Here is a 14196-nt window from a genome sequence, read left to right as displayed (position 1 = left end):
TATGCCTCCAGTTGTGACTGTGCCTTTCATCCCCAATCAAACGGTACTAGGTACAAGTTTAAATACCCATCATTCCTTTCAGTGAGCCTTCCATGTTCTCCTGAGAGTGGTATGTAGGACAGTAGGTCACACACATGCCAAAACAGGGTGGGTATTGAAGCACAGGATCAACATGGAGGCGGAGGTGTGTGTGTGTGTGTGTGTGTGTGTGGAGGGGGGGGGGGCAGGAATGCTAGTAGGAGGGAAGGGGAGATCAAGATCAAGATTCCTTTATTTGTCACATGTAATGTATGGTGCACAGTCACAGTGAAATGTTGCAGCTGACTCCAAGATTGTGTTCATTACAGTTAGAGTCCAATACTTAATGTATGCTATATATGGATATGAATAAAACAATAACCAGGAGGGGGGGCATGGGTGTTATGTTCATGCTATAGCTATGATAAATAAACCTGGGGGGGTGAGGCATACTGACATTTGCATTTGCATGGAGAGGGGGGAGGAGGAGGAGGAGGAGGAAGAAAGGTGTTTAATATGAAGAGCCATGGTGGATGAGAGTAGCTAGGCTTGTCAGTACTTTACCTCTGTAATGAAGGGCTTCCTAGGAGCATCTGTAAGAGAAACAGAGAGCGAGAGAGAGAGAGATACAGTGAGTCAGTCCTGTGAGAAGCTCCCTTTCTCTCTACCACTGGCTGTGGAACAGAGAGGAGGCCCATAGGGAACAGTACTGTATTGTTTAATAATAACATTGTCCAGCAGAACTGGGGGGGGAAGCAGTGGCAGCAGGCAGTGGAAGTGCACCATCAGTACTCTGTTGGACTGGCCTTCCTGCTCTAGCATAGCGACACCGAACCGTGACCATGCGGTGCAGACTACAGTGTGACCGGTGTGTGAACCCGTGTCCAGGAGAAAACGGGCGCACAGTTGTGACGTTTCAAACATCTTTGTTGTTTTCAAAACATTAGCTAAATGCCATTTTGCAAAGAAATTAAAAGGTAGGAACGACATTCAAGTGATTCAACATGTTTATTAGACTACAAGGAACCATATAATCGAGGCATTTCTAAAATAAACAAAGAACGGATTGTTTTGATTCACGTTTCATTGGGTACCTTTCATGTTTGTCAAGTTCGTTAATGTTTAGTGTTCCGTGTTAAATGTAGGTTTCTTCACCAGGGGTAGGTGGTTAGGTTAAACACCCCGGGGTCTACATCTCACTCCTAGGTTTAACCCATGTTATATCCACCAGGTTAGAGGGCGGTTGTCACATTCGCCCTTTCCTCACTGATGAAACGGCGCAGGTGCTCATCCAGGCCCTGGTCATCTCCCGCCTGGACTACTGCAACTCCCTCCTCGCTGGGGCCCCGGCGTCAGCCATTAAACCGCTGGAGCTTGTCCAGAAAGCTGCTGCTCGCCTGTCGTTCAACCACCCCAAATTCTCCCACACAACTTCCCTTCTCCGTTCCCTACACTGGCTCCCTGTAGCGGCTCGCATCCAGTTTAAAACTCTGGCGCTAACCTACAGGGCAATGAAAGGAACAGCCCCCTCCTACTTCTAGGCCATGGTCAAACCCTACACCCCCTCCCGACTGCTACGCTCTGCTACCTCAGGGCGACTGGTTGCCCCGTCACTCTGAGGCCCCTGCGGTCGATCAACACGGTCACGGCTCTTCTCTGTCCTGGCCCCGCAGTGGTGGAATTAATTGCCCACTGATGTCAGGACAGCAGAGTCGCTGCCCATCTTTCGTCGCAGGCTCAAAACTCATCTCTTCAAGAAGTACTACAACAATCCTCCCTCCTAAGCACTTATTGTATTTTATTGTATTGCACTGTATTTTAGATTGCTATTCTTGCACTTTGCCTTCAGCACTAGATTATGCTCTTAGTCACTTGTTTTAGAAAGAAGATGCACTTGTGAGTTCTGGCAAGTAGTAGTACATTGGCCTTTCCTACGTTAAATGTAATTATTGAAGTCGCTTTGGATAAAAGCGTCAGCTAAATGACTGTAATGTAATGTTGTTACGTTTGGGTTGCGTCTATATGCACTGTTAATTGGTGGTGGGTTTTATTTTCTTGCTATTACTTTTCTTAGGCAATCGCCCGCCTTATTTTGCTGCCCCTGGTTGTATGTCTCATGTTAATGCCTACAGATTCCTCCTGGTTTTGTCTCCCTTCTTCCATGTTCAATGTGCACCATTTATGTTACGGCTCCGCTAGACCCTAGACTAGCCGAGCCTGACCACAAGAGTCGTAACAGAGACAGAGAAGGAATGAAAGAGAGAGAACGAGAGAGGCAGAGAGAGAGAAAGAATGTGTGAGCGATAAAGAGAGAGAGGGAGAGAGAGAGAGCGAGAGAGGGGGATGAGAAGAGGGGAGCTCAGATAGCACAACCCAGTGTACAGTACAGTAGTTATTGATCCAGGTCCTGCTCGGGAGACTCCCCATCACACACCAGGAGCCTGATTTGATCACCCTGAGAGAACCTGAGAGCTCTGTGGGTCAGTCGATATTCTAGATGATATAAAAGAAGCTAGTGACTGTCAGAGTGTAGCCTGAATGATGATCAACAGTCAGGGATGCACAAGGAATCACATAGAATTAGAAAGGCATTTATCCTATAGTTAGGGATATTATAATACTTAAAAAAATATATATAAATAAAAGCAAGAAATAAAAGCATGGATGAACCTTTCAAAGTCTGTAAAAGATACAAAGGACCTAATTTTAGCAATGTCCTTCTGGTGGGAAAAAAAATTACAACACTAGTTATTTGTCTATCAAAAGAGAGATTAGGGTCAAAAATCACCCCCAGATTACGAGCAGCAGATTTAACATTGTTGGACAGGCTACCAAGATTAGACTGCATGGAGCGGATTGCATTTGGGCCGGGGAGCCAAATAGAAGAATCTCAGACTTAGCTTCATTAAGCTGGAGGAAGTTCTGAGACGTCCAGCACTTCATGACATGACAGACTCCTCACCAGGCTTACAGGAAGTGGGACATAGAGTATCATCCGCATAACACTGCAACTGGATATCGTGTTTATGAATGATGCCACCCAACCAAAATCAACCCCTGAAGAACATCACGAGAGAGGGGCCAGAGAAGAATAGGCTTTACCTAGAGCAACAACAAAACATCTATCAGTAAGATGGATCAAAACCAATCAAGAGCCGAGCCCCTGATGGCTCAAGACCTTTAATTAAAATAGTATGTAGTATCCAAAAATATGACTACATATTGCTACTATATCAGGCTATTAATTACATATTATTACTACAAAATGCGTCTTCTATGTAGTGACATTTATGGGACATCATCCTTCCTCTGCCTAGGAAGGACTGGCATGGACAGAATGTGACGGCAGAGTGACTGAGGTTAGTAGATGTTCTCAGGGGGTTTTCTCCCTCGAGCTGCAGTGCTAGAGCCTGCCTTCCTCTCAGCCTCTCAGTCTGCCTGCCTTCCTCTCAGCCTCTCAGTCTGCCTGCGAGCGTTTCAGCCTCTCAACCACCTGGCCTTCTCTCCCAGTCTGTCTCTCAGCCTCTCTCTGTCGGCCTTCAGCCTCTCTCTGCCTCAACCTCCCAGCCCATGTTGGGAGATACCCATGTGACAGAGACAGAGACAAGCCAGTTTGCCACCCCTCCTCCAGCTCTCTCTCTCCCTCCCTCCCTCCCTCCTCCATCCTCCTCTCTCCCCATGGGTGAACCGGAACATGCCGATGCAAATCCCAGCCTTTGCAGGCAACAACATTACACTATGGGAAAAAAGCAAGCCGGCTGCATTAGCACTGACTCTCATACGAGGAATATTGACCATGCAGATGGCGACAGGAGCTGGTCCTCGGCAGCAGCAGGCTTCCTTCCCCGTATAACACCGCCGTATCCTGTCTCCTTCACACACACAGAAGATCTCTCCAGTCATCCCAAACGCAACGTGTGTTTGCCTTTGTCCGAACAACAGTCACATCATTTATCAACGTACTGCGTGGTCGGCTAGCTGCATCCCCCTTGTACTCACTCTTTCCTTGCATGAAGAGAACACATTTTCCTATTCATGTTTCTTTGACAGCATGAATAAGTAATCCCCGATTTGTTCCACTGTTGTGTAAAAACTCAGAGAGCAGGAACGGTGTGAAATGGAATCTGTCAATTACTCCAAAACTGCCCCAAGTGACCCTACCTACACAGGATGTTAGGTTAGCTTCCATTTCTATAGCAACCTACACTATACAAACAATTGACTCATAAAAGTGAATAATATAGCTACATTTTGCAGGCTTTTATGTAAAGCGGCTTGTATAACCGAGAGTGCAGTGCATGCATTGATCTATAGGCCCACATTAGCCTCATGATCATAAATACCTGCCATTCATGGAGACCTGCCCAACACACCTGGTATTTGTAGTTTTATAGCTCCATATTGAAGGCCAATTGCACTGGGCCCCCTAGGCTAAGATGACAGTTAGCCAGGAAACAAAGATATTCTATCTCTCTCTCTCCATCATATTCTCTCTATCCCTCTCTGTATTTTGTAATTCTCTCATTCCCTTCTAGCCATCTGCCTGCTCTCTCTTCAGCCTCACTCTCACTGCAAGTCCATCACCCCATCCTCAACTGGATACTGTAGATCAAAGTGATTAAAAATAAACAGGCAAGCAAACGTGTGGATAACATCTGTTCAAATCAAAAGGCTCCAGTATCTAGGGCTAAGATCAAAATTCAGGATTTCAGTCATGGTTTTGTTCCCCTGGTCAGGAACACCTGGCCGGCTCTCCATCAGTCGTGTGTGTGTGTGTGTGTGTGTGTGTGTGTGTGTGTACGTGAGTTCAGTCAGTGACTGCTGTATTGTCCTGAAGTGCTGCCGACAGCATGCCGGCTGTTGGCTTTCTCCTCCAGCCCCTCCACCTCCCATACAAACACAGCTCAATCATCATCTCCCAGATGCTACAGCCCGACTGAACACACACACATACACATACACACACAGACAGAGGCGCACAAACACATGTCAAAGTCGCTTCCCTGCTCTCCCCATCCCCTTGTTTCCATAGCGCCCCAATTGAGGTCGACTGTTTTTTCATGAGTTAGGCACGTGTGTGGAATCAACAGACACATGCTGCCTTCCACACTACTTCTCTCTGCTTCCTCCTCTCTCTCTCCCCATTTCCTCCTCTCTCTCTCTCCATCTCTCGCTAGGCAGTAATAGGCCATTTACAGCAGAACACAACTAACAAATCATAGCTGGATGTTTGCAAATACAACAACAACCGAACAGTGTCAGAATAAAATCACCTGAAAGGTTCCATCAACCGCTTAGCCAAAAAAACCTTCCTAGAGGATGAAAACAACAATGATGACAACAGGCTAATTTCACTGCCTACTAGGGGGCTGTGGCACATTAAAGGCCCGACTGCTGTATTATCTAGTTTGCTCGTTTAAACTTGAATGTACGCAGGCTATCCGATGCTGTGTGTGTAGTTCTCAGTGTGTTTGCTCAGTTGTTCCCTGCAGGGAAGGAGTGAGGGAGGGAGGCGTGAGGGAGAGAGTGAGTGAAGGAAGGAAGGAGGGAGGAATGGAGAGAGAAAGGGAGAGAAAGAGAGGTGAAGGGAGAGAGCTGCCAGAGAGCTACCAGACTGCATGCCTCAGGTGGCAGGGTTGTGTGGGGCCAGTCTGGAGCTGGAGTTATGGATCTAGGTTTTGCATTTCCACGAAACTACAAAGGCTACAGTTTATGGCATCTGCCTGACCTGACCTGGCCCTCTGCTGGGGATGATGGGTGAATGAAAGGCGGGCGGAGCAGGATCCCCTACAGCGCCACTCGAGCCGAAGATGCAGCTTATATTACTGCTGCTGTCATACAGAGTCAAAACATCTAGGCCTTTAAAAGGGATTAATGAGTAAATGAATGAAAATAAACAGTGTGACACTTACATGAGCTATCACTTACTGGCAGACGATGCACCTTCAGTCAAGTCATATTTTGTCCATTAAATAATGCCTTTAGGCTGAAAGTATATAAAGGAGGCTGCTATTTTGATGGAAATGAGCTTCTTCACAGCAGTAACTAGAAAGGATGCTCTGGGAGCACAGGGCTCTGCGCATCAATGCATTTTGTTTGTGTAACTCAGTTGAAATGGTTAAAATGACACCTCGGTTTATATGTAATAGCTTACCACATTCAGGCTAAGAAAACATATTTTTTTAGTGAATGAGAATCAGATATTATTTTGTTTTACATGCATAGAAATATGTTTGCTTAAACAGCAAATAAATAAAGCTGATATCTATCCATCTAAAGCTGATTTGACTCCTCATTGTAACAAAGAGAAAAAAAAATCTTAGTTGGGATTCCAACCCAGGTCTACATATTACTGCTGCAAGAGCTTAATAGTTTATAGTTTATGTGTAATCCTGCTAAATAACGAACGAATGACCGAAACCGCCCCTGCGGTCGTGAAGCCAACTAGAAATGGCCTCCGCCCATGAATGCATTTCATGGCTCTGTGCACGCACATGCGAGCAGGACATGTTTGGTATTGCTACATTTGTTAGGCTGAGAGCTTTATATCAAATCCTGTGTCTCTGTGACCTTCCCATGTCGAGATACTGTATGGTCATTTCAATTCCCCCATTGACAATGAATGGGGGGAATTTTTCGCTCCTGAGCCAAAAATGAATGGAGGTGAAGCCATGTTTAGGCAACTCCACCGAGTTTCATGAAAATCAATCTATTCATTTCTGCACAGTCCTGCTAACAATTAAACGAACGGATGGATGCATGGATGGAATTATGGACGCCACCACAAACATTAGCTCTCGCCCTGCTCTGTGTCTGGGGCGGAGGAAGATGATTCAGAGTTGCGTGAAGATGCCTCTAGACGCTAGATAGTGAGCTGGCTGACGCTAGGTGTAGAAGGTTATTCCATGACCACACAAGTTACTGTATCTCCATCTCCCTGTCCCAGTCTGTCTGTCCTCCGTCTGTCTGCTGGCCTGGGAACAGGAAGTAGAGGCAGAGTATGACAGCATCACTGACTCTGCCTGCTCTGCTCAGCTTCAGCCGTCCCTCAACAGAGACCACCTGCTGACCACTCTCCTAACTAGAAATGGTGCTCGGAGAGCACAGACCTCCGCCCATGAATGCAATTAGTGTCTTTGTGTGCACGCACGTGTCTGTGAGCAGGACATCTTTGGTATTGCATTTGTTAGGTCGAGAGCTTTATGCCAGTCCAAACCCAGTGTCTCTGTGACCTTCCCATGTCCAGATATAACGGTTTCAATTCCCCCCATTTACAATGAATGGGGGGATTTTTTCTCACCTGAGCTGAAATCCCCAAAATGAATGGAGGTGAAGCGCCAGCCGTGTTTGTCAGCTCATGGACCCGCCCCATGATTCGGATCCGCTACTAAATATATTGGGCTCTAAGTTGGCCCAGGCTACCCCCCTCCACCAAATTTCATGAAAATCTGTCTGATCGTTTTTGCGTAATCCTAGTTCAAATAATGAATGAGGTGAATGGCCGGCCATGTTTGGGCCGTTCATGGAACCGCTCCGTGATTCGGATCCTCTCCAAAATTTAATAGGTTCTAAGTTGGCCCAAGCTATACCCCTCGAGTTTCAAAAACCGGTCTGGTAGTGTTTGCATAATCCTGCTGACAAACAAACAAACAAACACACGCCACCAAAAATAATACCTCTCGCCCAGCTGTCACTGGGACAGAGGTAATTAAGAAACCGTGACTATTTAAAAACTGGCTAACACAGTCCTCGCAATTACAGCAATTACAGCAAAGGGGCTGGGTAGTAACCTTACACACCCATGTGCACACTAACATACATACATGTATGCGTACGCACACACACACACACACACACACACACACACACACACACACCAGTCTGCCACAGACACCAACAAGGAGGGGCTGCTGTCTGTAAATAAAAACACAGGATGAACCTCCCACCACCACAGCTCTATTCTGGCCCTGAAAACAAGTCCTTCATAAACAAGAGTCGGGTCGGGTCGGGTGGGGTGGGGTGGGGTGGCGTCGGGTGGGGTGGGGTCGGGTCGGGTGGGCTGAGGTGGCGTCGGGTGGGGTGGGGTCGGTTGGGGTGGGGTGCGGTGGGGTTGGGTCTGGTCTGGTCTATAGGCCCATCATGTGTAACCATACAGAACGTGTACATTTGTTGATACCATACAGAACGTGTACAGTACACGTGTATCATACCATACAGAACGTGTATCATACCATACAGAACGTGTACACATGCCTGGAGGTATGGGAGACGCTTATGGGGCATTGGCAGTTGAGCTCCAGCTGCGTTCTGATCGATAGCAGCTGTCCAAGTTAATCTGCAGCTTCCATCAGTTCAACTCAGCTGGCTGCAGCATCCCATTGAGACGTGTGTGTCACGAGCGTGTGTGTGTGTGTGCTTGGTTACTGCTTAACATTGTCTGCTATGCCTTGGCACAGGCCTAGTCAGTGTGATGTCTGATGTCTAGACTCTAGTCATTCCCAAGGGTACTGCTCTACAGCCTGCTGGTACTCTCCTGTGTTTCACACACTGACTAGGCTACATGGAGACTGAATCCTGGCCTTCTCAAATCACCAATGGGACCCCCAGAACAATGGACGCTCTCAGGCCCAGTTTACCAGATAAAAGCCTAGGCTACATTTCGGAACATTTAAATGGTTTTCAGTGACGTTTCCATTTAGTTCAACAGGCTGACATCACGTTTGACACAAGGACGTGGCACAATCTCTGTCCAGGATGAGAATATCTTTGTGTCGGTGTTGCTACAGTACTTCACAGGGCCGGCTGTAGAATCTCTAAGGTGACCTGGATGAGTCATCTTCATAACAAAATCTATCACAGGTGAGACAGGTTATAATCTGCCTGAGGTTCTAAAACTGTTATAGTCTGAAAGCCAGATGGCCAGCCATCCAGACAGGACACAATCACTCTCGTTGAGTAGTGGTACTCCAGCCAGCATAATCCCAGTCCCAAACTCCCCCGGCCGACCAGCTGGGATTAAGGTCAGGTCGGGACAGGAACACTCTGTGCCTAACCACTGCTGCTGTTCTGCCTTCATTAAGGTGCACCAGAACAGCACACAATAACACAGATGGACTAAAATAGGATGGAATCTGCCACATCTGCAATAAGGTCTGCTAGCTAAGGAAAGGCCTCTGTTGATGTAATACCAGAGCTGAGTCAAGCTAACTTCGGTTTTCATCGGGAAAATGGCTGACAGGACCAGGTGCAATAATAACCACATCCCCAACCGGCCACAGCTACATGGAAGGTAACTCAATGGAGCTCGATGATGTAATCAGGCCATCAGATCGTGCCGCGTTTCAAAACAAGGTTAACAGACACACATGCGCGCACACTCGCACGCACGCACAAACACACACACACACACACACACACATTACACTTATTCCCACACACAGTTGACTCATGCCTTCATCAGAACTGGTTGAGAGACATGCATCGCAGTATTGTGATGGACCCCTGTCTGCTTCCCAGCAAAGAGGACAAGGACATCAGCACATCAGCAGTGTGTTTTACTGAGCTGGGCATGGGTCATGTGTGTGTGTGTGTGTGTGTGTGTGTGTGTGTGTGTGTGTGTGTTAACTTCCAGAGCAGCAGCAGCAGCTTCCAGACAGACAGAGCTAAAACAGCTCAAGCTTCCAGACAGAGCAGGTAGGCGTGGAGAGGGTGGGCTGTGGATTACACACACACACACACACACTGTGTTTGTTTTCATCACTGAGGTGGGGCCGGATATAGGAATTGAGTGATTACCCTTCGCTGAATCAAAACATATACCAAAACAGAGGGAAAGAGGGACACACACAGAGAGAGAGAGAGAGAGGGGGGGGGGGAGAAAGAGAGACAGACAAGGAGATCCTTTTATGGTGATCAGGCAGAGGGAAGTGGGGGGGGGGCTGCTACATCCGATGAAGAGGCCCAGGAGCTGGGCTGGGAACTACATGTGATGATGGCTGAAGGCTAACTAACTAACTAACCCAGTGACTGAGTTGCCCCATAGAGGATCTGGGCTAACCCAAGCAGGAGGCTAACCAGGGCTATCTACAGCAGGCAGCCACAGCTCTGTCAAAACGGCGGCGCGGGTGTCTGGGGTGGACCGTTTCCTTATTATGCAAACCAAAGATGTGAAAAGGTGCAGCCAGTTTAAAAACATGTTTTTGAGAACCAATGCTGTCAAGAGAAACAGACAGGCTGTATGTTGAAACAGGGATACGTCAGCCATGCCTGTCTGGTTACTTCATCTGCTCCAACAAGACTACTGCCTGTGCAAAGCTACAGTACAGTTACAGTATAGTGCATTCCTGTATAGAAACTCACTGTATGTGTGTGTGTGTGTGTGTGTGTGCGTGCGCACACTCATTTTTTTGTGACAGACAAGGTGCCCTGCATGTGCTCTCAGACAGAAATAATTTCCCAGCTGAACACAGAGGCAGAGCAGAGCGGTTGGAATTGTGACCGTGTGTGTGCAAGTGTGAACAGACAGAAATGTGACCAGAATAATGCATCAACACTAACAGCCTTCTGCATAGCCCACAGAATGATGGAAGTACTGTGTGTATAAACCTGACATGCTCCGGAGAGCAAGAGAGAGAGAGAAAGAAAGAAAGAGAGACAGTAGAGAGAGAGAGAGGAGAGAGAGACAGAGGGAAAGAAAGAGAGGGGAAATCGAGAGCACACTTTCTTATGCATCGCCAGAGTCAAGCGACATGTTTAGGCAGAGCCCGATTCTCCAGAAATACTTCGTCTAAAATGCTGGGCCTACAGAGTATTCTGGATTACAGGCACGGAATGGCATTAAACCAATGTCAGGCCTTATATCAATGTCAGGCCTATTCTTCAGAGCCAGCTTTGTCACAGAGCTAGTTCACAGTGAGCCCAGTGAGGTGGGACCTTGCCAGCTTGACTGTTTAATGAATGAATTTGCTCCCTGCCAAATACCATGAAAGATGCATCAGCCCTTCAGCACTACTCATGAGAGGCATTACATGCCTTGTCTCAGCTAGACTAGGGATGAGACGGTATACCGTAAAACCATGAACCGCGGTATAAAATGTTCACGGTATTAGAACCGTGACATTCCCTATGTTTACGGTATTACGTTTACGGTATTACACAATAATGCGCTGCTGAAACTTCACATTTCAAGTTGCTTGCAACAGTTAATTTTGTAATTTAATAAAAGCTTGATATTAATAAACTGAGCTTAATTACAATAGTGTGTATTTTCCATCATGTGTTGCACTGTAGTTTCTTCAAAGTAAAATACTTGTTTTTTTATGTGTTGGGGAGGTGAAATGCCGTATACCGCGAATTACCATAAACCGTACCGTGTAACTAGATACCGTACCGTACCGTAATGGAAAAATCCATACTGTCTCATCCCTAAGCCAGACTGAGGTGAAATAGAGTACAATACATCATTAGTGATTTAACTTCTCCAATCTGAGCGCTGGATCTGGATCACTGGTGCAGGTGAACAGATATCTGTCAGAGACCGTGCTTGGAGAGGTTCAACTGACCATGCAAGCATAACCTCATGTAGTTCTAGGCATCATACACAGACAGCAGTGGTCTCAGTGGTCTTCTATGAGAACTACTCTCGCTCCTGAAGATGACGCCTCAGTGTCGTAATGGTCGTCCATTGCTCTCTATTTGAATTGAACAGTGAAAGGAGGAGCTCTCTAACCTGTCTAAGAGACTTCACTGAGTCTCCCAGTCTTTGGGGAGGCTTTCAAAAGGCAATTTTAGGTACTCTACCTCTTTGAAGATAACGGCATTAGAGAGAGCAAGGTTTAGATAGGTTTAGTTTAGATAAAACCTAAAATAAAAATCTATAAGCAAAAGTAATGCGGTGGAGCTTTTAATAGAGGTTTTAGCCTGGCCCCGGCATCAAGTGTCTCAGGGTGTGTCCCCATGTCCCAGTATGTGAGAGGAGGAGGATGGCAAGCAGCACAGGGCTTCTAATTAGAATCACAGCCACCTCTTCTCTACCTGGCCAAGCCCCCCGAGGCCTGAACAGGTGACAAGGTGACACAGAAGTCTTCAGTTTAAAGTCTGAAACTCCACATGACCTGAGCAGGCAATGACGATACTGCCTCTCTCTACCGAACAGCCTGATCAGAACAGAGGACTAGGTCTGGATAAAACGGCATTGGAACGAACACCACCAACGACACACAATACACTGTAGGCGAACATTATGTGTTGTGGACTAAATGGGTTAGTCCTCCTTTTTCCCCATTTATGCTTTGCATTTTCAGCAATGCTTTTGCAATTTCTTTTCAGCTATTCAGCATTCACACATTTTTTTGGCAGGAAAAATTACTCTTGGTAAAAGTTGATTGCGCTCTAAAATGAAAGAGCTCAAAATGGTGCGCACGGAGAGCACAGACCTCCCCCTGGATGCATTTCGTGGCTCTGTGCACTCCAAAATTTAATGGGTTCGAAACTGAACCCTCCACTGAGTTTCATGAAAAGCATGATTTGCGTAATTTATTATTTTTTACTTGAAACGCAATGTTACAATAACTCTAATATCCCTTCATTGGGTTTGTTCTGTCCCTATCAGAGGAAAGTAATCCATGTCAGGCCTTGGTGTACTCTTACTCTGGCCAAACACACCCTCATGATCAAGGTAAATTAACATTTCTTGATTTGTGTGTGTGTGTGTGTGTGTATGCACACCAAGGCGAATTGGTATTCCTGACACATACACACACACACACACACAAACCTTGATAGTGGCACCGCAGTGTCACTGTGATAAAGTAAAGGGGAGGTCAGATCAATGGCAATTCTGAGCAGCGGGCAGTGAAGACTATTGTGCCACTGTCTGCAGATCTCCCAGCTCCAGCCTACAGCACAGAAGAGAGAGACAAGAAGAGAGTGATGCTAAGAAACAAGTGGCTACGGCTGGGGAATCATTCACAGGGGAGAGAGGAGGAGAGGGGTGGAGGTGATGGGAGGAGAGGAGTGAAGGTGAGGGGGAGGATAGTAGAGGAGATGAGATGGATTCTCTCATCCTGACAGTGGACTGTGCATTGATCTAAAGGGAGATCTACCAGGCTACCAGAATGATGAACGATGAGGCGGCTCTTTTAACGAGACACAGCTGATTCCCACGCCATGTTCTTTCACGCACCCAACAGCACGACGACCGCACGATCTCACACTACCGCTCAACTGGCTGAGCCACATGCTACAGCTGGCATTTGCATTGAATGATGATCTCAAACAAGCTTAGATAATAAAGTTGATGTGTGTGACATTCATTATCACCCCACTAAGGATAGCCCCGATAGTGGTCGATAGCCTCCATCAATGAAAAGTCACACTAATGGCTTTCTTGTTGACAGCTTGTAGTACAGTAGTATGCAGAGTACAACATAGCCTACATTCAACTAGCTTTGTTGTCAGAGAGCACTTAAAGGGGATCAAACTGTAGTTCGGTGTCCTTTCAGAGCAGCTCATAGCAGATGGTTGATGCGGGGTCTCTGAAACCTCCTCCTCCCTGCTTCAGCTTCTCACAAACAACAGCTGGATCTCAATCGGAAGCTCATCGCCAGAAGTGACTGTACCACAGCACTAACTGGGTGTGCGAGAAGGCTCCGTATGAGTCTCACAGGCAGCTAAATATAGACCCCAAACTGTAAAGTCTACTGTAGAGGGCAGAGCACAGTGCAGGAACCTCAATGAGCAGGGGACCAGAAAGCCTCCATGTATAGACTCCAAAGACTAGACATTCTCTACATTTGACAACAATAGATTCAGTCATAAATATTGTCCTGAAAAGCAGTGCTTTTTTCCTTTCATCGAAGAGAGGACTACAACCTTGAACACTGAGGAAACATTGAGAAACGTGGTATATTGGGGTGGCACGTAGCTCGGTAGGTAGAGCGTCCGGCTGGGGATCGAAAGGTCCCCGATTCGATCCCAGCTATTACCTAGTACTGTCACAGTAAGAAGGTCTCCGGGCCTTTCTGCACGGAGTTCACATGTTCTCCCCGTGTTTGCGAGGGTTTCCTCTAAAAGAACCCAATACGAAAAACATGCAGAAGAACAGATGCTCTTCAGTCCGATCCCTGACCAGGACTTGGACTGAGCACTTGGACTTAGTACCGACTCGCCAGGTGCCTC

The 14196-nt window shown here is 46.8% G+C and overlaps 1 protein-coding gene across 1 annotated transcript in view; it reads right to left on the bottom strand.

Annotated features, from left to right (window-relative positions):
* The window catches only part of pip5k1ca (phosphatidylinositol-4-phosphate 5-kinase, type I, gamma a), a gene marked incomplete at both ends in the record, with an annotated part of 38953 nt that overhangs the window by 22848 nt on the left and 1909 nt on the right, over positions 1 to 14196 (bottom strand). The window contains one exon of the mRNA XM_084443919.1: positions 583 to 611. Coding sequence (XP_084300045.1) covers positions 583 to 611 — 29 coding nt within the window. The remainder of the gene's footprint in view (positions 1 to 582; positions 612 to 14196) is intronic.

The sequence above is a fragment of the Borostomias antarcticus genome (assembly GCF_949987555.1).
Source record: "Borostomias antarcticus genome assembly, chromosome: 10".
In the NCBI taxonomy this organism is placed as follows: Eukaryota; Metazoa; Chordata; class Actinopteri; order Stomiiformes; family Stomiidae; genus Borostomias; species Borostomias antarcticus.
The sequence above is the reverse complement of the archived record's forward strand: the minus strand, read 5'-3'. Positions and strand labels throughout refer to the sequence as shown.